The 27,378-nt window shown below is 33.8% G+C and overlaps 1 protein-coding gene across 11 annotated transcripts in view; it reads left to right on the top strand.

Annotated features, from left to right (window-relative positions):
- Window positions 1–27,378, top strand: part of CCDC18 (coiled-coil domain containing 18) — a 101,363-nt gene that overhangs the window by 7,382 nt on the left and 66,603 nt on the right. For all 11 annotated transcript variants that reach the window (XR_012076021.1, XM_072968200.1, XM_072968203.1 and 8 more), the window contains 10 exons: window positions 84–190; window positions 657–785; window positions 7,284–7,380; window positions 8,694–8,815; window positions 9,719–10,010; window positions 12,204–12,328; window positions 13,186–13,346; window positions 24,504–24,724; window positions 25,870–25,980; window positions 26,447–26,578. Coding sequence is in view for 10 of the 11 variants with exons in the window: in XM_072968200.1 (XP_072824301.1) it covers window positions 84–190; window positions 657–785; window positions 7,284–7,380; window positions 8,694–8,815; window positions 9,719–10,010; window positions 12,204–12,328; window positions 13,186–13,346; window positions 24,504–24,724; window positions 25,870–25,980; window positions 26,447–26,578 (1,497 nt within the window). In the remaining variant the exon portion in view is untranslated. The remainder of the gene's footprint in view (window positions 1–83; window positions 191–656; window positions 786–7,283; window positions 7,381–8,693; window positions 8,816–9,718; window positions 10,011–12,203; window positions 12,329–13,185; window positions 13,347–24,503; window positions 24,725–25,869; window positions 25,981–26,446; window positions 26,579–27,378) is intronic.

Here is a 27,378-nt window from a genome sequence, read left to right as displayed (position 1 = left end):
CCTGTCAGAGGGTAGAAAACTAAAGACCAAGCAGATTAATTTATTTTGTGAGGAAAGTACTCTAGAAGTTGTTTTTGTTCTAGGTTTCTATGCTTGAATCTGCTGAACAACAGGCAGCCAATGTGCCAATCTTAGAAGAACAGATCATAAATTTGGAAGCAGAAGTTTCAGCCCAAGATAAAGTTTTGAGGTAAACAGACTTTTTATAGCTTTAAAATTTTTATTTCCTACTCTTTGACGTATCTTATTAAATTTTGTCCGCCACCCCAATAAATCTGTAGTGGTCTGTATACTGTCTTAGAACTTGTTGAATCTATTTTTGGTCCATCATACTTCCTCTTGGCTGCAGGATACATGTAGTAAAATGGGGGCTAAAAAAGACTAAGATGATATGATATGATAATGCTTCTAGTATCTGATCATTAAATAGGATATAAGCTTTTATTTCAGATACATTAATCATTTGATAGAAGTATCCTTTTATTCCTTATAAAAACCCATAGTTGACAAGTAATGAATATGCCTTTTTTCTATCTCTTGTTAAGTATTTATTTCTCTTAACTGAGTGATTTAGGGAATAGAATTCCTGAAGTTGAACTATTCTTGCATACCTGGAATAATCTCTTCAACAGCCTTTAAAAAAATCTGTTTTATAGAGAGGCAGAAGATAAATTGGAGCAGAGTCAGAAAATGGTGATTGAAAAGGAACAGAGTTTGCAGAAATGCCAACAGGAATGTATAAAGTTGAAGGTAGACTTACTTGAACAAAGTAAACAAGGAAAGAGGTATGCGTTTTTAAAGCAAATAATTGTTTTTATAGGGGGGAAATATATAATGCCTATTTAAAATTCTACCTGGTTTTTGAAGTGGAAAATTTTTAGAAATCTGGCAGTAGGATAATTTAGTGTTCTTTTTTTTTTGTCCAATAATTAAAAAAAAATTTCCGTCAAAATTTTCACATGTGAACTTTATGTTATTGGTATTTTGAATTGGTATTAATTCCTTAAAGCGTGGTAATGTTTATCAGTGTAACGGTATTTACTTACTTCTGAAATTAAATAAAATTCGTAAGTGTGGTTGGGTCTCCTTTAGGAATATATAAGTAATGCCAAAATACCTATTTTGTATAAACCATGCCCTAAGATAAAGTTTTATAGGTAGCCTTGACCGTATAACCATTAACTCCGAATATCAGTTAACTTTTAAACTAGTAGAGATTATAAGTTTCTTAGTTTAATGAGATTTTACATTATAATAATGTGAATTATGATGAAAATTAGAAAACCTGAAGCAGTGATGTAAAAAATATTGCATATCACAGCTTGTGATATTCTTAAGGGAAAAACTAAGCCTCCTGTGCATATATTAAAATTAATATATGAATAAGCTAAAACATGCAATTTATATAGTCAGGAAAAAGACATAAAAGAAAAAACCTCAAAAGAAAAATATAAGTAATTAAATAATAAATATTTAAGGGTGAAATGATAAATAGAAAGCAAAGAAACAATAGAGAATCCCCAAGGCCTAAATCTGGTTCTTTTCATAGTGACCAAGATAATGGGCATCAGACAAGGTTAATCCAGGAGAAAAGACACAAAAAACAATATTGGAATTGAAAAGGGACTCCTAAGTTACAGATTTAGCTGTGATTTAAGAAAAAAGGCCAAATACTATGAACCATTTCAGCATAATACATTTGAAAACTTAGACTAAATTATTTTCCAACAAAATAAAGTTTAACAAAACTAACTTGAGAATAAATTGAATACTTTACTAGATGTCTAGCCTGTAAAGATACTGAGTCAATAGTCAGAAACTTGTCCACAAGAAAGTGAAATAATTAAGATGATGATGACAAAAGGAAACAGTCCCATTATGGGCCACAGTGGCTAAAATGAAAGACTCATAGTGTCAAGTTTTGAATGTTGTGGAGCAGCTGGAATTCTAATACATTTCCAGTAGGAGTATAAATTGATAGAACCACTTTGGGAAACTGTTCGCCAGTATCTACTAAAGCTAAACATAAGTAACAGAAATGAAGGCCTGCATCTGTCAAAGGACATGTGCAAGGATGCTCAAAGTCGTTTTATTCATAATAGCTAAGTGTTCATCAACAATAGAATCAATCAATAAATAATATTCTATTCACATTATGAAGTATAGGCATCAGTGAACAAGAGCGACTATAGGTATTTAACAATAGGGATGAATGTCACAGATACAATGTTAAGCAAAGGAAACCAGATGTAAAAGAATCCTGTGTATTTTCTTAAGAACTCAAGAATAGGCAAAATTAATATATGGTATTAAAAATACAAATGGTGCGTACCTTTTTAGGTAAAGAGTATTGGCTGAGAGGGTGTACAGGGAGCCTTTTGGGTGCTGGAAATATTCTATATTTGATCTGGATAGTAGTTATGTTGGTATATACATATATACAGATTCATTCACCTCAGACTTGAGCACTTTACTCAATAAAAAATTAAAGTAAAAACTGTAGGTTAAATATGAAAAAACCTACAGAAGATTTGTACACTCTTACTGGAGTTTTAAAAATGTTCTCAGGATGTGTTTTCATCAGATCTGGAAAGACATGCAGACATGGAAAATGCTGTCATGAAAGAAGCGTTTATACTCACAGATTTCTAGAAGTAGGAGACATGACATGTCATGTAGACCATACAGAGAAGTATCAGGGTTGATTAGGAGGCAGAGAGAGTTGAGGAAAACATGAAAAGAGATTTTACTGTGGTTTCTGTGGGAAGAAATGGTTGAGGTAGGGTAAGCAGCCTTTGGATTGGTTAGTGTGAATACTCTCAGTGGGCTGAAGTGTAAGACTGTCCTGAGTTGTCTGGTACCTGGTCTGAGGGTGATGAGGAATTTTGGCCCAGAGCGTAAGAGCCAGATAGAGGAACGGGGAGTGGGCTCTGGATTACTTAGTTTGCACGTGAAAGGTGCATGCCCAGGTGAGGAGTTTACTGTCTCTGAGAATTGGCTAGCCTTGGGAGTGCCAGTTTTCCTAGGGTCAGTAAGGCCCCAGATGTCAAAACATCAGAATAAAAAGACATAGTGCAATGGAGAAAGTCATAAAGGTTTATTGAAAGTCTTAAGATCTAACTAATAAGGTATATACCATTTTTCTGGATGGGAACCTAATATAAAGGTGTCATTTTTTCCTAAAATAATTTATACATTCAGTATATTTCCAATCAATATCCCAATAGAATTTTTGGTAGAACTTAATGAACTGACCCTAAAAAGCATATGGAACCCAGGTCCAGGAACAAACAAGGCAATTTTGAAGCTGTGGACCAAGGGGGAGAACATGCCTATAGATACCAAGACTTAGAAAGTTATGCTAATTAAGTCAGTATGATACAGTTACAGCAATAAGAAGATCAGTGATACAGAACAGAGACTCTAAAGCAAGCACACATACAGTGGAAATTTGGTATGTAACAGGTGCCATTACGAATCAGGGCAAAGGATGGAAGAATCAGTAATTAAGGTGCTGGACGAACTGACATTATATGTTTCATATGTGATACAATGAAAAGGGCACAGCACCGTTTATGTGCTATGCCTCTCAAGAATGAATAGCTTGAATCTAATCATGAGGAAACATCAGACAAGCTCAGGTTGATCTTCTGTAAAACAACTGTTTATTCTTTACAATTGTCAGTGTCATGAAAGACTAAGAAAAACTGAGAAGATGTTCCAGATTAAAGAGACTTAACGAGACTTGATAACTAGAAGCAGTGTGTGATCCTGGATCAGAAGAAAGAAAATTCCATAAAGGAATTATTGGGATAATTGATAAAATTTATATGGGAATTTTGTATTAGACAGTGATACTGTATCAATTTTAGATTTCGTATGTTTGGTAGATACTTGTGGTTATATGAAACAACATTCATATTCTTAGGAGATAATGTGCTAAAGTATTTAGGGGTAAAGTAATTACTCTAGCATACAGTTTAGTGCAAAAAAATCAAGTGAGAGATAAAAGGCAATGGTGGCAAAGTGTCAAAAAGTGGTGAATCCACATTAAGGGTGTACTGATTTAAAATTTTTTTTTTAAGTTCAAAAAGTGATGCTGGGAGAATTGATTATTGATTAAAAAATTAGATTTTTTTTGCCTCATACTGTACCTGCATTTAAAAAAAAATTACAGATGCATTAAAGGCCCAATTGTGAAGGTAAAACTTTTAAGAGAAAATACAGGGGAATAGTTTCTAGGTTCTTTCATGATGGGGAAGAATGTTTTAAAATGAGAGTCAGAAGGCATAAATATTATACAGGGAAAGTGTGCTTAATTTTAAGTTCATTAAAATAAAAGCCTCTGTTGTATAAAACACATCAATTAAGATGTAAAAAAGACAAGTCAGATGCTTGGGAGAATACCTGCAAATAATATAGTTCACAAAGATTAGTATCCAGAATTTGTAAAGAACTCGCATGAATCAATGAGAAAAGCAGGGGAAAATCCAGTAACAGAAGACAGAGAATCTGAAGAGGTAAAGGACAGGAAACTCAAATGGCCAATGAAACATGAAAGTTGCTTAATCTTGCTGTCATCAGAAATGCAAATTAAAACTTCAGTGAGGTTGTAAAGCTACAGTCATCATTAGGTTGACAAAAGTTTTTAATTTGATGATAGTTATAATACCCTAATGAGCATTTCTTGTGTGTAAACATTTTTCTAAATGCTTTAGGTTTATAACTTTATTCCTCAAGCACATGAGATCACTAATATACTCATTTTATAGCTGAAGAAACTGAATTAGAGAGAAGTTAAGGTCATCAGTTAGAAGGTGGTAAAGGTAGAATTTGAACCCAAACACTGTGGCGCTAGGGCCCCCTGGATTGAAATCCATGCCCAAGGTAGTAGTGCAGAGCAGTTAGCTAGAAAGATTTTGGAAACAGATTCCATTCCCTATAACCTGTGAGATCTTGGCCAAGTTACTTAACCTCTCAGTGGCTCATTTTTGGGGAACGGCCTTTATTACAGATTGTTGGGAAGCTTAATTAGGTTACTATTTTATTGTTTTTCTATACTGCTTCAATCTAAATGTGGGTGAAGATGTGATGCAACAAACTCATACACATTTCTGGTTGGGAGAGTAAATTGTTATAATTGCTGTACTGATTTTTTTAAAGGATTTAATAAAATGGAAGGTGCACTTTCTTAGTACCTTCAACTTTGAAATACCTTTTGGAAAATGTCTAGCAGTTCAGCTGGTAGTTATTTGTCTTAAAGAAACTCTTGCACGTATTGCCCAGGAACTGTGCACGGGAATGTTCATTGCAGTGTTGTTTGTATTAGCTGGAAGCAACCTCAATGTCTATCAACTTAGAAAAAGAAGGCAAATGATCGTATTTATACAACAGAATAGTATATAGTCGATTTTAAAAACTGAACCATAGTCACATGGGTGAACATACTGATAACAAACAAAAGAGTTCTGCAGAAGGATGTATACAGTGTAGTGCCATTCATATAAAGTGTAAAACATGGAAAAAAGGCTACGATATTTCATTGAATGTAAGATTCCACAGATTTTAAGATGCATTGTTATTTTAATAATCACTAAGAAAAAATATCACCATGAAACTATGACATACTATCAGTCATAAAATATGTATCAGTTTTAGAGATGTTAAAAAACGTGAAAACAGTATTTGTATTAAAATAGATAAACTATGATGTACTATTTGTGGATTTTTAGGTTAACATGTGAATGTACAAAATGTAGGGTAATTAAAAAACGAAGTCAGACTAGGGTTACCTCTGTGGAAGAAGTCAGGGGAATGGGATTTGGAGGAGAACACACAAGGACCGCAACTCTGTAATGTTTGTAATGTTTTATTTACCTAAAATAAAGAAGGCTACATGAAACAAAAATAGCAAAGACTTAAGATTCATGAAAGTTGGGTTGCTAGTACCTGGATATATTTATCCATTCTTTTCTGTGTGGCTGAAAATATCATGACCTTTTTGAAAAAATTGGTGGTGAGAAAGTGTAGGTACGTGTGAAGTGGATAGGCTTAGCTTGAAAGGATGGATGGCAGAGGAAAGCAATATATCTGTTGAGATTTTTGTCTGTTTAAGTGAGCAATGCAGGTTCTCTGAATTCTAGCTCTGCCAGCTAAGGAATGGAATATATTCTCTTAGATTTTCAAATAAATCCCTTATTGTTTAAACTCTATTTTTTTATCTGAAACTTGGAACCAAGTAGACATCTCTTATATCCACAGTTGCTATCCAAACTTAAGAACCACATATATTCAGGAAGTAAGAGATACTTTCACTTGAGTTTGTAAGCTAATAGAGAGGAGACTAAGGATATAGAAGATAGAATAAGTTCCTGAAAGGGAAGAGCTAAGGTCCAGAGTATAGATAAAGGAATTCACCTTGAATAAGAGGAGAATCACTAACTTCAAAGGAATTGATGAAAATAGGTTTGAATATAGAAAAGTTTTTAGGTGTGAGTATGAAGCTGATCAAGTTCCAGCCTAGTAGTCTCAATTCAGTGTGAGAAGTACGAGGAAAGGTCCGGGTCAGCTATGAGGTGCGACAGCGTTGATGGGCTAAGACAGTGCTTGGTACTGGTTGGATTTTGTTGTTCAGATTTTATATCTTGTATTAATAGAAGTTACTGTTGAAATACCTTTTTGAAAATTTAATTGGCCTTTGCAAAGATCACAGAATTAACTGAGTATTTTTAATATACTAGACAGTGGACTAATTCTGTAATACCTGATCTTTGAAAATTTATTAAATAGCCTCAGGCTACATCCCTAATTGTTTTTTACAGACAGAGAAAAAATTACCAACAGAATGTATGTATGTTTCCAAGTTTGTGTTTGTAAGTGTTCTGTGTTATATTTTATTTTTCATATTGTTAGAGTGGGGAGATTATTGTAGTCTAATCTTCATTTTGCCATTTGTAAGCCTTGTACTCTTTTTTTTAAGCTACTTGATGTTTTATTTTTATTTTTTTTAAACATTTTTTTAAATTGAGGTGTGGTCATTTTACAATGTTGTGTCAAATTCCAGTGTAGAGACAATGTTTCAGTTATACATGAACATACATACATTCACTGTCACGTTCTCTTTTGCTGTGAGCCACCACGAGATCCTGTACTTATACTCTTTTTTAGCACAGAGAAATCTGCTTCTCTAGTTACTCCTTACAATACAGGTTACTTTGAAACTTAAGTATACAAGTGCAGAGCATTCTTTACTTTTTTATTGATTATCCCTTTTTGAATTTTAGAGCTGAACGACAAAGGAATGAAGCACTATATAATGCTGAAGAGCTGAGTAAAGCTTTCCAACATTATAAAGAAAAAGTGGCTGAGAAACTAGAAAAGGTAGGAGGAAGTTGTGCAAATTCAGTGTTTTGTATTACTGTTCATATTCTGAAAATAAAAATAGACATCAGTAGAATATCTTTATCGTTAAAGCAGGGAGTAATTTTTATGATCTCATTCATAATAAAATCATTAAAACAAAGAATTTATAACTATTAGGTATAATCACAATTTTCTTATAATGAGCTGAAACTTTTTATCCAAATAAGGAAAAGAAGATAAGAGAAGGAAAAAAGTACAGAGAAAGGTGGGGTGAATGAGCAGAGCCTGGAGCTGCAGACGTAAAAGCAAGAAATTTGTTCCCATCACCTCAGTGAAAATGAAGGCAGAGTAGATTATGTAGCCTTATAGTGGCTTAACTACATTCATTGAGTATCTTCAAGTAATACGAGTTAATAACCCTGTTTCGAGGGAGGCCACATGTTGGATGTTCAAAATGTTATTCAGATAAATTCTTTATGTCCTTAACTAATATTTATAAATTCTGTTCAAGGAAACGTAGAGGAAAGAAATATTATTGTTTAAAATAAAATCAAGAGCCCATTAGATACGGAAATCTGAAGTGTGAAATTAGTAAGGTCACTATTTTGAAAGGCTTGGAAAAGACCCCTGTGGGAATGAAATACTGTAGAAGGGATTTCTTCCTAGGGTAATCTGGAGGGGGAGGTAGGATAGAGTACCTAGTGGGGGAACATCCTCTGGGAGAGGGAGGACTTCAAAGAGGAAAGAGAGGAAAATGTAAGAGATGATTTTTTTATACTTCTCCTTAGAATTATGAGTTTCAAACTGCTCAGCAGAGACCTGTAGTTAGATAGATACAACAATGGAAGTGGGGCAGATCTGTCCAGTCCTCCCCTCCCCCTACTCAAACCTGGGTGCTTGACTTTTATCTATTTTAAATTTGGGGCTGCGATTTAACTGGGGTGTTCTGTGGCTAAAATTCAAAAATTACCTCTCTGAAACATTTGCACTAAAGTCACATTATTCTGTAGTAACTTGTACAGCATCTTTACGTGAGTTGCTTGCCTTGTCCACATGATGCCAGAGCACTTCTGCTTTCAGGTAGTCGTGCCATTGTCCCTCTGTTGAAGGTTCTTAACCTTTTCTGGACAGGTAGTAGCATCCTCCTCCTTGTCCTTTGTTACTGCCTAGGAAGTTCACTTTGCTCCTTTCACTACAAGGCTGGGGACTTAAACTTGTGGAACACTTACTCCGCTCTCTTACTTATTTCTGAAATCACTACATTTTAGTTTGAAACACCTACAACTTATGACCACATTAGTGTGTCCACTTAAAACAAATTATTGTTTTAGGTTCAAGCTGAAGAAGAAATATTAGAGAAAAATCTAATTAACTGTGAAAAAGAAAATAAAAGGCTACAGGAAAAGTGTGGTCTATATAAAAGTGAACTTGAAATTCTGAAAGAGAAATTAAGGTACAGTATCCTGTTGTAGAAAAGGATTTTTGTGTGGAAATAGAGAAAAGCTGAAACATTTTAAAATAGAATATTTTGAATACTGTAATTATGGCCTTAAATTTTATAGAAAGATATAGGCATTGTAACTGAAATTGTTTTCTATATATAAAGTTAGGATTTTAAATGAATGAAGCATGGTGTTGATATTAATATACTTGTAAATATAAGTAATATCAACATATTTGCTTTAAGTATATTTAGAAAATATTAGCACAGACACGATGTCCTTTTAGTGTGACCGCATTAGCTAGTTAGTAAAATATGTATTCTTAATGTCATCAAGAATCACTAATACAACCTTCTCATTTCAAGGATGTTAAAAATGTGAAAAGAGGAACTGATAAAATACAATAACAGTTCTAAACATTAGATTGTTCAAATGTGTGACATGTTTTTATAGATACACATAGATATTAAAAAATATTACTGCCTTGTAATCTGTTAATTGTTAATTAGACTCTGTCTTTTAGAATTGTGGCTAATAATTCATGATTTTTCCTTATACTATCTGAAACTTCTTTGTATTGCAAACTGTGTCAGGATTTTGGAGTTAGCTTTCCTGTCATACAAAGGGAGCAGAAATGCTTCCAAGATAGTGGGGTTATTCTGCCCAACTACTTACTATGAGACACTGGGCAAGTTTTGTAACCTTTCTTTGCTTCATTTTCTTCATCTATGAGCAGGGTATAACAGTAGTGCCAACCACATTAAGTTGTGAGTACCTAGCATGCAGAAAGTAGGCACTTAGTAAATGTGAGCAAGTATTATTATTTCAGAATTAAGCCTTAAAATATCTTAAAAGTGAGATTAACTAAATATGATTATTGAAAATGAATGTATATTTTCATTTTTGTTTCTTAGGCAGTTAAAAGAAGAAAATAATAATGGAAAAGAAAAATTAAGGATCATGGCAGTGAAAAATTCCGAAGTCATGGCGCAACTAACTGAATCTAGACAAAATATTCTGAAGCTAGAGAGTGAGTTAGAGGACAAGGATGAAGTACTTAGAGAAAAATTTTCTCTAATGAATGAAAATCGAGAATTAAAGGTTCGTATTGCAACACAGAATGAGCGACTGGATTTGTGTCAGCAAGAGATAGAAAGTTCAAGGGTGGAACTGAGAAGTTTGGAAAAAATTATGTCCCAGATGCCAGTAAGTATGTGTGACAAGGAAAAGTTTACCAAAGTGCTTTATTAGAGATCATTTTGTTGTTGCTTTGTTACCTTCTGTTTGTTTACCTTTACATGTCTACTTTCAGTCATCAGCTCTTTTCTAATCCTTTTTTCCCCTGCGCTTCCCTTTCTACCATTCCACCCTTTCTCAGTCTCTCAGACACCATGTATAAGAATGGCACCAAATTTAAAAACAAAGAATAGTTTTATTGAAGTAACACTTACATACCACAAAATTCACCCATTTTAAGTGTAATGTTTCAGTGATTTTTAGTAAATTGACAAGTTTTGGAACAGTTACCACGATCCAGTTTTCAAACACTTCTGTCATTTCCAAAAGTTCCTTGTGCCCATTTATAATTAGTTCCTGTATTCACCCTCACCCCTGGGGAATCACTAATCTGCTTTCTGTTGGAGATTTGTCTTTTCTGGACATTTCATATAAATGAAATTATACTATATATGGTCTTTTGCGTTTTTCCTGTTTTTGAGGATCATTCATTGTGATGTATATTAGTATTTATTTTTAATTATTGAGTATTATTCCTTTATATGGATATGCCACATTTGATTTATTCATTCACCAATAGATGGACATTTGGGTTGTTTCTGCTTTTGGTCTATTATGAATGATGCTGCCATGAACATTGGTGTACAAGTCTCCGTCCACATATTTCTCTTGAGTAGATACCCAGAAGTAGAATTGCTGAATCAAATGAGTAAATTTATTCCAAACTGTTGTCAAAGTGACTGCACCATTTTACATTCTCACCAGTAATATATGGGGATTTCTGTTTCTCTGCATCTTAGCCAACATTTGTTACTGTCTGTCACTTTGATTATAGTCATCTTAGTGGGTATGAACTGGTATCACCCTGTGGTTTTAATTTGCAGCTCCCTATTGACTATGTTGTTTAACTTTTCATATACCTATTAGAATTGCACAGAACATTAAAATGTTTGTATGGTAGTAGCTTCTCTATGAGTTATATAGATGACCGTATTATAATTAGGAGATTAGGAAGAAGGTAAGTATACCTGTGTTAGAAATTTGTTATTGATAGGTTCAAAATAAAAGTGAGATGAGAGAAAGGTAGATAAATGTGTCATGGCTAGTTTCACATTTGGATGGATGGTAGACGCTTACCAATTTTAAACTGTCGTGGAATTATGAAGCTGAAAGGGACCTTAGTAATCATCTGGTTTAGTATCGTCATTTTATTGGTAAAGAAATGTACTCAAGGAAGTAAATAATTTGTCCAGCTAGCTAGTGGCAAAATTAAAACTAGGATGTGTGATTCTTGGTTCTCATCCCTCTGCTGTATCTACTTTCCTAGAATACTGATTATTTGCTTAGAGTTTTAATGTCCTGTTCGCTTTTGAAATTTGATAGTAATCAGATTAGGTAGTATTCATTTTAAATTGATACTTCCATTTAACTCAGTGTCAAGAATTAATTGATATGTGATTCTCAGAGTGGTGTGGTAATACATGCTTGATCCTGGGTGACATGGTTTGGAAATGTGAATTTTTTCTATTTCCAGAAAGTGTGATTTAGTTACAGGTTGAAGGCAGTAGTCAGTAAGTGCTTACCTTGCCCCTTTTCACAGCTAATTTAAAAAATTCTCTATTTCTCCCAACATATGGAATATATATAGAGACCAATGTAGCATATTTGCTAAATCTGGGAAACATATTGATATCTACTTCAGATATTTTTAGATTAAAATTTTATAGGGAAATAAAGCCTTATTTATATACCTCATTAGCTCTCCATTGCCTTCCTCTCTCCTCAGAGGTAGCCACTGTTCTGAAATCCATGGGTGTCCTCTGTATTTTAAATATTGTCATATATGAATGTATCTAGAAATATGTGTATATATATAGTTCAGTGGATTTTTGAAAATACTACATGTGTTTCTGTTGTTTTTCACTCAATATTATGTTATGTGATGTCTCTGTAATAATTTATATGATGCAGGTTTATTTTAATTATTGTAGTTTTTCCATTATGTTAATATTTCATAAGGAACATATACATTCTCCTATTGGTAAGTGTTAGATTGTTTCTATTGAATTTTTCAAACACAGTTTTTCAAACTTGGGGTTTGTCATAAAACAAATTGTAACATAGATATTATAAGTTTATATATGTTTGTTTTTAAACTTGCAGTTAAAAAGAGAAATGTTTGGTTTTAAATCATCTCTTTCTAAGCATCAGATGAGTATTTTGTCAAACAAGGAAGACAGTTACATTGGCTGCTGTGAGACGAATAAAATGGTGATTTCAGAATTGAGGTACGGTTTTCAGATACTGAAGTTGTAGCAAATGCAATATTTTAAATTGGTAATCAGATTAAGATCTTTAATCAAGAAGTTGAAAAATATACAGAAAAGTCCAGAGAGTATTATAACAAATATCCGTATTTCCACAACTAAGAATTGATTTTCCTTAACATTTTTTGATATTTTTTTCAAATCCATTTCTTTAAATAAAAAGTAGAACATTACAGGGTGGATAATACCCTTGGATCCTTCCACAAGTCCCATTCTCCTCCTGAGTATCCCCCATTACGAAATGGGTGTATATTCTTCAGTTCATTTTGTGTATAATTGGACTCATACACATAAATACACTGTTTTTATGTTGTTTGTAATTTTGCTTTTTCACTCACCATCATTTTTTAAATTCATCCATATTCAGGTAGGTAGGTAGAGTGATTGCTCAATGGATGGATTAGTTTAGTTAGTTTTGCTTTAATAGCTATGTAAGAATCTATCCTATAACTACGTCACAGTTTATCTGTTCCTTATTGATAGTTACCTTAAAATTCTAGTTTTTTTTTGTTACAAATAGTCCTGCAGAGTACATACTTATACATGTTTCCTGTACAATATGCGAGAGTTTCTCTAGCAGATATTTCTAAAAGTGAAATTGCTGGGTCATAAGGTGTGTTATCAAGTGTCTAAAGTAGCTGAACCAGGTTATAATTTAATCAGTAGTATATGAGAATTTCTCTGTCCAGCCAATAGTAGACTAATACTAGAGTTTAAAAACTTTTTTTAATTAAAATTTTTTTAATTTGAAAAGGTGACAGCTATAAGGTACTTTTCTAGAATCTTTCTAATGTTTGGTTTATTTTCTTTTGTGCCAGGATTAAGCTTGCAATAAAAGAGGCAGAAATTCAAAAGCTTCATGCAAACCTGACTGCAAATCAGTTATCTCACAGTCTTTTTGCTTGTAATGACAACCAAGAAAGTGGCAAATTAAATAGTTTAGAAACAGAACCTGTAAAACTAGGAGGTAATCAAGTAGGTGAGTATATTATATTCAATTCTTTCACTAAATTATAATCAGAGTTCTTCATGATAGTTTTTTAAAGAAACAGATTATCAGTTATCAAACATACTTAATAATCTGTTGTTGCAAGTTTTGTATTGCTAAAACAGCTAAAAGTTCAAGTTATTTCTTGAACTTTGCATCATTCTTTAAAAATGTACTTTATTGAAGTAAAATGTGCTTACAGTAATGTGCATCCATTTAAGTGTAAATTTCTATGTGTTTGGTTAATGGTTTTTTTGATATGTTTATATACCCGTTACCATCACCACCATCAAGACATATAGTAGTCTCCCCTAATCCTCAGAGAATACTTTCCAGGACCCCCGTGGATGCCTGAAGTTGGAGATAGTACTGAACCCTATACAGTACTATGTTTTTTCCTATGCATATGTACATAACAAAGTTTAATCTATAAATTAGGCACATAAGAGATTAACAACAACTAATAATAAAATAGAACTATTATAACAATATACTATAATAAAAGTTATGTAAATGTGGCCTATCTCTCCCTCAAAATATCCTATTAAAAATCATATACAAATTTAATGCAGTTTCCATCTTCACACATTGTGGCTGTAAACTTTTTGCAGTTTGAGATGTGACAGCAAAACTAGCACAAATTTCTTTTTTCTTCTTCACAATTTCATGAAGATTCTTTCTTACCATAGGTCTTAGCAACCTCAATATAAGATTTCTTTCCTTATTAAGTTTAGAACTTTCACGTTTTCCCTTATAGGAAGCACGTTACAGCTTCTCTTTGAGATACTTGAATTGCTAGCATCACTACTCTTGCACTTTGGGACCATTGTTCAGTAAAGTAAGCATTCCTTGAACACAAACACTGCAATACTGCGACAGTGTTTGATTTGACAGATTTGATAGGCTAGATGGCTACTAAATGACTATTGGGTGGGATACATAAAACAGAAGGGTTATTTCCATACTAAGGAGTTGGAGCTGGATGGCGAGGGACAGTATGAGACTTCATCGTGCTACTCAGAATCTCAGAATGGCACATAGTTTAAGACTTATGAATTGTTTATTTCTGGAATTTTCCATTTATGATTTTTGAGCCTCATTTGGCAGCAGGTAACCGAAAGCATAGAATGCAAAACTGAGAAGGGAGAACTACAGTGTAACATTTTCCTCATGATCCTTGTACCCCTTCCCAGTTTACTTTGGGTTTAATTTTCTCTTTTAAAAATTTTCTTAAAGTGAAAGCTTAGATTGTCAATTTTAAACTTTTATTCTTTCCTAATGTATTTTTTTTACATTTTTTTATTGATTCATAATCATTTTACAGTGTTGTGTCAAATTCCAGTGTTCAGCACAATTTTTCAGTCATTCATGGACATATACACACTCATTGTCACATTTTTTTTCTCTGTGATTTATCATAACATTTTGTGTATATTTCCCTGTGCTATACAGTGTAATCTTGTTTATCTATTCTACAATTTTGAAATCCCAGTCTATCCCTTCCCACCCTCTACCCCCCCCGCCCCGGTAACCACAAGTCTGTATTCTCTGTCCATGAGTCTATTTCTGTCCTGTATTTATGCTTTGTTTTTGTTTGTTTGTTTGTTTTTGTTTTTTAGATTCCACATATGAGTGATCTCATATGGTATTTTTCTTTCTCTTTCTGGCTTACTTCACTTAGAATGATATTCTCTAGGAGCATCCATGTTGCTGCAAATGGCATTATGTTGTCGGTTTTTATGGCTGAGTAGTATTCCATTGTATAAATATACCACATCTTCTTTATCCAGTCACCTGTTGATGGACATTTAGGTTGTTTCCATGTTTTGGCTATTGTAAATAGTGCTGCTATGAACATTGGGGTGCAGGTGTCATCCTGAAGTAGACTTCCTTCTGGGTACAAGCCCAGGAGTGGGATTCCTGGGTCATATGGTAAGTCTATTCCTAGTCTTTTGAGGAATCTCCACACTGTTTTCCATAGTGGCTGCACCAAACTGCATTCCCACCAGCAGTGTAGAAGGGTTCCCCTTTCTCCACAGCCTCTCCAGCATTTGTCATTTGTGGATTTTTGAATGACGGCCATTCTGACTGGTGTGAGGTGATACCTCATTGTAGTTTTGATTTGCATTTCTCTGATAATTAGTGATATTGAGCATTTTTTCATGTGCTTTTTGATCATTTGTATGTCTTCCTTGGAGAGTTGCTTGTTTAGGTCTTCTGCCCATTTTTGGATTGGGTTGTTTATTTTTTTCTTATTGAGTCGTATGAGCTGCTTATATATTTTGGAGATCAAGCCTTTGTCGGTTTCACTTGCAAAAATTTTCTCCCATTCCGTAGGTTTTCTTCTTGTTTTATTTCTGTTTCCTTTGCTCTGCAGAAGCTTGTAAGTTTCATTAGGTCCCATTTGTTTATTCTTGCTTTTATTTCTTCTAGGAGAAAATTTTTGAAATGTAAGTATTTAAGTATATAAACTTCTTTAGGCAGTGTTGTAGCCGCATCCCACTAATGTTTGTATGTTATGTTTTCATTTTATTCAGTTCAGAATAACTTACCTCTTGTGTGTATTTCCAAATATTTAGACATTTTCCAGTTATCTCTCTGTTATTAGTGGTGGACATTAGGTTGTTTCCATTAATCGAAAGAATTAATGAATGAACCTGATTTCAGTTTTTTAAATGTTTTAATACTCAGTTCATTTGCCAGCATATGGTCTGTCTTGATGAATATTCCAAATTCACTTGAGGAAAATCTGTATTCTGTCATTACTGGGTGGATTTTTCCCCCAGTTCTTTCGAGATACAGTTGCCATGCAGCACTGTGTAAGTCTGTGCATAGTTTGATGACTTGACTTACATATATTGTGAAATGACTACCACAGTAAGTGTGGTTAATCTTCATCATCTCATATACATACAAAAAAAGGAAAAAAGTTTTTTTCCCTTTTGATGAGAACTCTTAGTATCTACTCTCTTAACAGCTTTCAAATCCATGATACAACCTGTAACCTACTGTCATCAAGTTGTACATTTGGACCCACTTTTATTTTTAATATGCTTGGTTCTTAGCTGATAATTAACATGAAGAAACCACTGTCCAGAAGAAAACTTTCAATATTTGTAATAATAACAAATCACTTGAATATCTTTTTACTTTCATTTTTCAGTTTTATTAGGTAGAATTGTTAAAATGTGACTGCACATATAATAATATACTGCATGTAAATACATATATTCAATATGCTGCACATTTTAAAAAATTTACATATATATACTGTTCATTGTTTCTAAGAAAGTTTAGAACTTTAGCTTTTTTTAATAAACATTTTTTTTATTGAGTTATAGTCATTCCACAATGCTGTGTCAGAACTTCAGCTTTTTAAACTTACATAGTTATGAAAGGAATAAAGCCAACTACAAAAAAAGAGTTATTTCAAAAAGATACATATACCCTACTATTAACAGCAACATTATTTATAATTGCCAAAATATGGAAGCATCCTAAGTGCACATCAATAGATGAATAAATAAAGAAGATGCAACATTTATATGTAATGGAATACAACTCACCCATAAGATAGAAGGGTATTTGCCATTTGCAGCCCTTCATTCACTTTTTTTTCCTTTTCACTTCAAAAGCCAGAATTTTATAACTGGCATAAACATTTCCATTGCATCAAAAAGAACAACATGCCTAGAAAAGCTTAACCAAGGAAGTTACCTATACTCTGAAAACTCTAAAACATTGATGAAGGAAATCGAAGACAATACAAAGAAATGGAAAGATGTCTTGTGCTCTTGGATTGAAAGAATCATTATTAAAATGGCTGTGCTACCCAAAGCAAAACTACTCAATGACATTCTTCACAGAACTAGAACAAATAATTCCAAAATTTATATGGAACCATAAAAGACCTCAAACTGCCAAAGCAGTCTTTTGTAGATCTTTTTTTTTCTTCTCTTTCATCTTTTTTTTCTCTTTTCTTATAGTTTGATGATTAGAAAAGGTCCTTTAACATTTGTTGTAAAGCTGGTTTAGTGGTGCTGAATTCTTTTAGCTTTTGTTTATCTGTGAAGCTTTTGATTTCTACATGAAATCTGAACGAGAGCCTTGCTGGATAGAGTGTTCTGGTTGTAGGTTTTTCCCTTTCGTCACTTTAAATATATCTTGCTACTGTCTTCTGGCCTGTGAAGTTTCTTTTGAAAAATCAGCGTATAACCTTATGAGAGTTCCCTTGTGTGTTATTTGTTGCTTTTCTCTTGTTAATTGTAATATTTTCTCCTTATCCTTAAGTATTGTCAATTTGATGACTGTGTGCCTTGGTGTGTTCCTCTGGGTTAATCCTGTGTGGAGCTCTATGTGCTTCCTGGACTTGGGTGACTGTTTCCTTTCCCAAGTTGGGGAAGTTTTCAGTTATTATCTCTCCAAAAATTTTCTCAGGTCCTCTCTCTCTTCTCTTTCTGGGACCCCTATAATGTGAATATTAGTGCACTTCATGTTGTCCCAGAGTTCTCTTAAACTATCCTCATTTCTTTTCATTCTTTTTTCTTCTTTTCTGTTCTGCAGTAGTGATTTCCACTAATCTGTCTTCTAGCTCACTGATCCATTCTTCTGCCCCCTTTAGTCTTTTCTTGGTTCCTTCTAGTGTGTTACTCATTTCAGTGATTTTATTCTTCAACTCTGGATATTCTTTATATTTTCCAACTCTTTGCTAAAAACTTTACTCTGTGCATCTATACTCCTCTTGAGTTGTCTGAACATCTTCATCATTATTTTAAATTCTTTCTCAGATAAATTGCCTATTTCCTCATCACTTATTCTTGGGATTTTATCTTGTAACTTGGCCTGGGAGATATTCCTCTGCTGCCTCATATTGTTTACTTTCTATTTTTAGGTAGGTTATTTAATGTTTCTTGACCTTGGAGAGGTGGCCTTCTGTGGGAGACGTCCTATGCGTCCCAGCAGTACACTCCTCTCCTGTCACCTGAGGGCCAGGGTCCTCCAGTCCCTAATGAGTCTGGCCTGTGTTTGTGGATTCCTTCCACAGGCTTTGGGGTTGTTGTTTTCTTTTTTCTGGTATCTGCCCCCTGGTGGATGAGGCTGGACTAGAGGCTTATTCAGGTTTCCTTGCAAAAGGAGCTGGTGCTTGCCCACTGCTGGGTGAAGCTTGGTCCTGGACCTCTGGTGGGTAGGGCCCACCAGTGTGTAGAGTCCTTTGTGGCTTAGGAAGTCTGATGATGGGTGGGGCTGTGTTCCTACCCGGTATGTTGTTTGGCATGAGGCTTCCCTACAGGCATTTGGGTGAGGCTAGATGTTGGTACTAATGATCCACTCAAGATGTCAGCCTCCAGGTAAGCTCATGTAGATGAACATTCCCAGAATGTCCACCACCAGCTTTTACGTCCCCTGGGTGAGTTGCAGCCGTCCCTTACATCCCCAGGAGACCTTCCAAAACCAGCAGGCACGCCTGGCCCAGGTTCCTATGAAATCACTGCCTCTGCCTTTGGACCCGGCACACTCGAGATTCTGTGTATGCTTCCCAAGAGAGTGAAGTCTCTGTTTCTCCCAGTCCCGTGGGGCTCCTGGAGCTAGGCCCCACTGCCCTTCAAAACCAGATGTCCCGGGGTCTCCTCCTCCCAATGCCAGACCGCCTGGCTGGGGAGCCTGACTTGGGGCTTGGAGCTCTCACTCCTGTGGGAGGGCCTCTGTGACTTAATTATTCTTCAGCTTGTGGGTCGCCCACCCCTGGGGGTATGGGGCCCAATTGTATAGTCAGCTCGCCCCTCCTACCATCCTGATGTGGTTCCCTCTTTGTGTTTCCCGTTGAAGACCATCTTTGCTAGATTCCGGTCTTTTTTTTGATGTTTGTCTAGCAGTCAGTTGTGATTTTCTTGTAGCTACAAGGAGAGGCGAGCTTGTGGTCCTACCACTCTGCCATCTTGACCGGAAATCTTCTGGCCCTTTGCTTTTTTTCTTGATGAGTCTGACTAAAGGTTTATCAGTTTTGTTTATCTTTCAAAGAACCAGCTCTAGTTCCACTGATGTTTTCTATTATTTTTTCTTAGTGTCTATTTCATTTATTTGTGCTCTTTATTATTTCCTTTTATTAACTTTGGGGATTTGTGTGTGTGTGTGTGTGTTCTTGTTCTTTTTCTGGTTCCTTTAGGTGTAAGGTTAGGTTGTTTATTAGAGATTTTTGTTTTAGGAGGTAGGCTTGAATTGCTATAAACTCTCTTAGACCTGCTTTTGCTGCGTCTCATAGATTTTGGACATTTTGTTCCCATTTTCATTTGTCAACAGGTATTTTTTAATTTTCTCTTTGATTTCTTCAGTGATCCATTTGTTGTTTAGTAGCATATCGTTTAGCTTCATGTGTTAATTTTTTGTGTTTTTTTGCCTTGTAGTTGATTTCTTGTCTTACTGTGTTATGACCAGAAAAGATGCTTGATACGATTTTAATCTTCTTAAATTTATTGGGACTTACCTTGAGGCCTAGCATGTTATCTGTTCTGGAGAATGTCCCATGTGGACTTGAAAAGAATGTGTATTCTACTGCTTTTGGATGGAATGTTCTATATATATCTTTTAAGTCCATCTAGTCCAATCGTCATTTAAGGCCAGTGTTTTCTTACTGATTTTATGTCTAGATGATCTGTCTATTGATGTCAGTGGGGTATTAAAACTCCCTACTATTATTGTGTTGCTGTCAGTGTCTCCCTTTGTTTAATATTTGTTTTGTGTAACTAGGTGCTCCTATGTTGGGTGAAAATATATTTATAATTGTTATATCCTCTTATTGAATTGATCCCTTGATTATTATGTAATGTTCTTTGTTTCTTTTTACAATCTTTGTTTTAAGGTGTATTTCATCTGATGTAAGTATTACTACCCCAGCTTTCTTTTTGTTTTTATTTGCATTTATGTATATCTTTCTCCATCCCCTCACTTTCAGTCTGTCTGTGTGTTTAGATCTGAATCACTTATAGGCAGAATATATATGGGCCTGTTTTTTTTTAATCCATTCAGCCACTTTATGTCTTTTGATTGGATCATTTAGTATATTTTTCCATTTCCCCCCCATTTACATTTAAAGTAATAATTGACATGTATGTACTTACTGTTGTTTTGTTAATTATTTTTCTGTTTTTGTAGTTCTTTTTTGTTTCTGTTGCTCCCTTCCCATGTGATTTGGTGACTGTCTTTAGTGTTATGATTGGATTTCTTTCTCTTTTTGTGTCTATGTAGAATTTTGATTTGAGTTCACCATGAGATTTATATGTAATGTATTTTATGTATATATATATATATGAATGATTACTTTGAGTTGATAATCTCCTAAGTTTGAACATATTCTAACAGGATAGAGTGTTTTTTGAATACTAATCATGTTAAATTTGCTAATGGTGTTGTTTACACTTTTTATTCCTAATGGTTTTCTTTGAACTTGTTCTAATCAATTACTGAGAAATTAGTGTTGAAATCTGCAGATATATATGTGGGTTTTTAAATTTATCCTTTCAATTCTGTCAGTCTGATGTCTGCTTTGTCTGAACTTAATATAGCCACCTCAGCTATTTTTTCAATTGAGGTTAATTGACATACAACATTGTAGTAGTTTTAGTTGTTCAACATAATGATTTGATATATGTTAATACTTCGAAATGAATACCAGAGTAAGTTTAATTAACAGCCATCACTATACATAGTTAAACATTTTAAAAAATTTTAGTGAGAATTTTTAAGATCTACTCTTTCAGCAATTTTCAAATGCACCATACACTATTATTAATTACAGTCACCATGCTGTGTACTGTATCCCTGGAGCTTATTTATCTTATAAAGGAATGCTTATACCTTTTGACCACTTTCACCCATTTCATCCACCCCCAGCCCTACCTCTAGCAACCATCAATCTGTTCTCTGTATCTATGAGTTTGGTGTTTTGTTTTGTTTTGTTTTTTTACATTTAGCATATAAGTGAAATATTACAGTGTTTGCCTTTGTCTGTCTGAATCATTGCAATTAGCCTATGTCCTCAAGGTCTAGGATGTCCTTTTTTTGGCAGTATAGTATACATTTTATACATTTTCTTCATCCATTCATCCGTCAGTGGACACTAGGGTGTTTCCATGTCTTGGCTATTGTAAATAATGCTGCAGTGAACATAGGAATGCAGATGTGTTTTCAAGATAGTGATTTTGTTTCCTTTGAATAAATATCCAGAAGTGGAATTGTTGAATCATATGATAGTTGTATTTTAATTTCTTGAGGAACCCGTGGTGGCTTTATAGTAGCTGCACCAATTTACATTCCTACCAGTGGTGTGTAAGGGTTCCCTTTTCTCAACCAACAGTTGTTATTTGTTGTCCTTTTGATAATAGCCATTCTGACAGGTGTGAGTTAGTATCTCACTGTGGTTTTGACTTGGATTTCCCTGATGATTTGTGATGTTAAGCACCTTTTCACATACCTGCTGGCCACTGGTGTGTGTTGTCTGGAAAATTATCTATTCATATCTTCTGCCTTTTTTTTTTTTTTTTGCTGTTGAATTATATGAGTTTTTACATATATTTTGAATATAACCCCAGATATATGATTTACAAGTATTTTCTCCCATTGCATAGATTGACTTTTCATTTTGTTTGTGGTCTCTTTTGCTGTACAGAAGCTTTTCAGTTTGATATAACCCACTTGTTTGTCTTTGCTTTTGTTACCTTCACTTTTGGTGTGAAATCCAAAAAAATTCACTGCCAAGACTGACGTCTTGGAGCTTACAGGCTGTCTTTTCTTCTAGGAGTTTCATGGTTTCTAGTCTTATGTTCACATCTTTAATCCATTTTAAATTAATTTTTGTGTATGGTGTAAGATAATGGTCTAGTTTCATTATTTTATTTTACATTTTTTATTGAGTTATAGTCATTTTACAGTGTTGTGTCTAGTTTAGTTCTTTTGTATGTTGCTGTCCAGTTTTCCCAACACCATTTATTGAAGAGACTATTCTTTCCCCAGGGAATATTCTTCACTCCTTTGTTGTAAATCAATTGACCACATATGCATGGGTTTATTTGTGGTCTTTCTAGTTTGTTCCATTGGTCTGTGTCTGTTTTTATGCCAGTACCATACTTTTTTGATGACTGTAGCTTTGTAATATAGTTTGAAATAAGGCAGCATGATACTCCAGGTTTATTCTTGTTTGTCTTTTGTGGTTCCATATAAATTTTAGGATCGTTTGTTCAATTTCTGTGAGAAATGCCATTGGAATTTTGATAGAGGTTGAATTGAATTAGTAGGTCACTTTGGGTATTATGGACATTTCATAATGTTAATTATTCTAATCCATGAACTTGAAATATCTTTCCATTTATTTGTGTCTTCAGTTTCTTTCATTGGTGTTTTATAGTTTTCAGTATATTGCCTTGGTTATATTTATTTCTAAGGAATTTTTCTTGACTCAATTGTGAATGGGATTGTTTTCTAAATTTCTCTTTCTGATAGTTTGTAATTAGAATGCACATTTTTCCACTTGAGGTGAAATGTAGGAACTTTACAAGGTTAAATTTCCCTTTACCATTCCTATTTTATATTATAATTGTCCAGTGTATTACACCAACATACATTGACAATGTTATTTTTTCTTTTAACTGTCATAGATCTGATAGTTCATCACTCCTGCTATTTTTGATTAGTGTTTACCTAATAAGACTTTTTCCAACCTTTAATGTGTATCTTTATATGTAAGTGAGTTTCTGATAGAAAGCATATAATTAGTTCTTGCTTTTATAACCAGTCAGACATTTTTTGCTCTTTAATTGGAATGTTTAGATTATTTACATTTAGTGTATCTATTGATCTTTTTGGGTTTAAATCTACCATCTTGGCATTTGTTTGCTATTTATTCTGTTAGCATTTGTTCATTTTTCTTGCCTTCTTTTAGATCAGTTATATTTTAGCATTCCATTTTTTAATGTCCTCTATAGAGCAGTGAACTGTACATCTTCATTTTTTTAGTGGTTGCCCTAATCGTTAACATATGCATTTTTAACCTATCATGCTCTGTCTTCAAATACAGTGGAAGGGGTGGGGGTGGTTATAGCTCAGTGCTTGAGCCCATGCGTGGCATGCACAAGGTCCTGGGTTCAATCCCCAGTGCCTCCAAAGGAAGATTAAATTGTAAAAACTCACAACTAAATAAATGATAAAAAGACACAATGGGCTGCCGGTAGCAGAACTGGCAGCAGAGAAAGTTAGATATCAAGATAATCTAAATGATTAGAGGGAAGAGAACGATGGGATCAGCAGAGGGAATTCGAGTTATTGGAGGTGCTGAGAGTGTATGTCACAGATTCTCTAATATCAGAGAGGAACAGAGCCAATGATAGTTTGCTTAGAAAGTGAAATGTCAGGGGGTATGGAGAACTGATGGAAAATAGTACTGATGCAGCCCTTGAAGGCGTAGTACATCTCTGCACGTTTCCACCTCTGTGTGTGCTCATACCGCCATCTACATTATGCGTCTACTTTAAAGCATTCCCAAAAGCTTTTTTGCCTTTGGGTGGGCATAGGTAGGTACATTTATAGTGGAGAAAACCTGCATTCATGCAACTACCTCTGATAACTCTCAGTAGTTTGAAAAAGCATCACTGAATTGTCATCAGCTAGTTTGGGTTAAGCCTTCACTGTTTTTGGCTATTGAACCTACATCTGTATATAATATATTGAAATATTAATGATCTCAGGTTATCCAAATAAATTAATGATGTATTTCAGTTTAAAAAAATAGGACAATGTTTGGGTGTTTGGGTTTGTTTTTTTTTAAAACAATGTTTTGTATCCAGACAATGGGATTTTTAAAGGTGGAGAAGGGCTCTTTGTAGTACGAAGGAATAGTTCTTCTTGTACGAAGGAATAGTCTAGAAAAGTGAATGATTCAGAGGAACTTATTCCTGTTTTGTTATGTATTTAATAATAGAAAGTACTTTGCTTACTGTGTCCTTTTTAATATTTTTCTTAGTGTATGTTTCATTCTCCATCCCTTTTAGTATTCTTTAGATCAGAAACTGAACTTTTTATGATTAAATCTTTCAACACTGAAATAAGTTTTTATTTTTTAACTTTTATACAGAACAATTTTCCTTTTATGTTTATTAACAGAAAGTATAAAAGATAAAAATCAACATACTGTGAACAAGCAATATGAAAGAGAAAGGCAAAGACTTGCTTCTGGAATAGAAGAATTACGTGATAAGTTGCTGCAAATAGAAGCTGAAAATTCTGATTTGAAGGTTAACATGGCCCACAGAACTAGTCAGTTTCAGCTGATTCAAGAGGAGCTGCTAGAGAAGGCTTCAAACTCTAGCAGACTTGAAAGTGAAGTAAGCTTGAATTAGCTGTTGATACATACTAAATTTTGAGACAGAAAAAAAGTATTGTTGCGGGGTTTTGTAAAAATTGTATGTTAAGGTCCAGATTTATACATTAAAAAAAATTAATGGTGCCAACATAAGTTACGACTTTTTAAAAAATTGTCCTTGGAAATTTTGGGTTTTTAACATGTTAAAAGTAGGAAAATACTCTAGTGGCTAAATTTGGTGGAACTTAAACTATACTGCAATCTATTACTTCTTCCAAGAGTAAGTTAATATGGCTAATACATATTTACAAGTAAAAAAGTTGGATTACTGTAAAAAAGGAGTAATAATAGAGGATTTGAAATTTTAGCCAACTGTAGAAACACCTGGACAGCCTGTTAAACATGCAGGTTTTGGGTCCTATTCTAGTGATTCTGATTCAGTAGATATGGAATAATGCTAAAGAGTGTGCATTTTTAAACATCTACATGTGAATCTGATGCAGATATATTATTCGTTACCTCCTGAAAAGAGGATAATGTATGCTTTGTGACTACCTGATCTTCATTTCCACTGAAAAGAGAACAAGGATGCCTTCTTTGGTAGTTGTGGACCAACCAGGACCACATGTGTATATGCTGTACTCAGCCTTCAAACCAGAGGCTGCAGCTGTCTGTAGGGGCACTTTTTATATGCTTGATTTCTCATCTTAAAGCCTGTAGCCAAGACTGGGAAAAGACCTGTGGGATAGGAACTTATGTAAGTAATGGAAAAGGAGATTTAGGCAGTCTGTAACTATAGCCATCAGCTTACTTAGAAAATTGCCAAGCACTGAGGTTAATAACTGTTTTTTAATTAAAAAATTAACACAGTCTTGTTGAAAATACAGAAAGGGACAAAGAAGATAATAAAACTGGTAATTCTATGACCAGAAATTATTATGGTTAACATTTCATTATACTGATTTCAATCTTTAACAGCTACTTTTAAGAAATGAGTTGGGGTGCAATTCTGTTTGAACACAAGGGTCTGAATTAAGTTAGGTATGTATTACACAGATGGAATAAGCTATGTCATATTTCTAGTCTTCCCTTAACTATTTTTTCTTCTGAATTATCTGTCATTTATTTTTTAAAAATAATTTTTTATTCATTTCAATGTGTTTTCAGATGACAAAGAAATGTTCTCAGCTTTTAACTCTAGAGAAACAGCTGGAAGAAAAAATTGTTGCTTATTCCTCTATTGCTGCAAAAAATGCAGAACTAGAACAGGAACTTATGGTAAAAATTATTCTCTTTTTTTTTTCTACAAATTCACCGTGGCTTTAAGGAACTTAAATATGCTTGTAACAGCATGTTGTTTTAGTATCATTATTCTAAAATATGCTAAATAGGAAAATATAAATTCAAACTCTTGATTGTTCAGTTTTTATTCCTATATTTTTTAAGTTAGTATGGCAATTTATTATCTAAAGTTTCTTATTTTTATTTTAGTAGAATTGAAGGAGATGATAGTAGTTTTTTGATCTGCTTCACAGTATTTTTAAATATCTTACTCGTATCATTTTGATACAATTTGTGAAATAACCACTTTGTCTTTTTATAAATATTTAAATATTTTTGAAATTTGACATGTTAACTACTATTATTCTTTAAAGAGCAGGGTATGATAAAGTATGCTTTGCTAATGTACTTTTATGTAAAACTATTTTAATTCTATTCTTTTAAAGTGCTTTTGTATTTCTAGGAAAAAAATGAAAAGATTAGAAGTCTAGAAACCAATATCAATACAGAACATGAAAAAATTTGTTTAGCTTTTGAAAAGGCAAAAAAAATTCATCTTGACCAGCATAAAGAGATGGAAAAGCAGATTGAAAAAGTAAGATATTAATTATGTTTTTACAAGTAGATGTAATGTATATTCAGGATGTGAATGCTGAAAAGAACTTCTAGCACTATTAGCCCAGCTTGCTTTATTTTAATAGATGAGGAAAGAAAAACTTAGAAAAGTTACTAGCAAGTACTATAATTAGAATCCCATTACGTCTGGATCATTTTACAATGCTTTCTCATATGGTACTCCTGCCATTTTGGTCCTGATCATTATTTTTTGACATTATCAAACTAAGAGTGATTCTGTAGATTCTTTTCCACTAGAGATACCATTTGCTTGAAGATCAGTTGAGAGTAGAAGCCCTCTTAATCTTGGGCTAAAAGCTAAGAGTAAAAATAAAAACAAAAGTAAAGTAGAAATTGTGAGACCAAAAACACAAGAATAAATAAAAAATAGATAATTTGGATGGATTTAATAGCAGAATATAGCTCTCACACACATACAAAAATATGAGCTTGAAATATGGTGCAATAGAAAGTATTCAGTGTAAACAGAAAAAAAGATCTGGGAAAAAGTGAACAGATTCTCAGGGACCGGCTGGACAGTATCAGAAGGTCTAACATTTATGTCATCAGAGTACCAGAGAAGGGGATAATGAAACTGGTGCAAAAACTATTTGAAGGAATAATGACTGAGAACTTGGCAAATTTGTGAAGGAAATAGGTTTATAAATTCGACAAGCTCAAAGATGATAAAATCAGAGAAAACCACTTTTGGACAAATCAAAATAGTTGCTGAAAATCTTGAAAGCAGTCTGAGATAAATAACACATTGCCTAGAGCAGC

Source organism: Vicugna pacos, chromosome 9, assembly GCF_048564905.1.
Source record: "Vicugna pacos chromosome 9, VicPac4, whole genome shotgun sequence".
Classification (NCBI taxonomy): Eukaryota; Metazoa; Chordata; class Mammalia; order Artiodactyla; family Camelidae; genus Vicugna; species Vicugna pacos.
The sequence above is the reverse complement of the archived record's forward strand: the minus strand, read 5'-3'. Positions and strand labels throughout refer to the sequence as shown.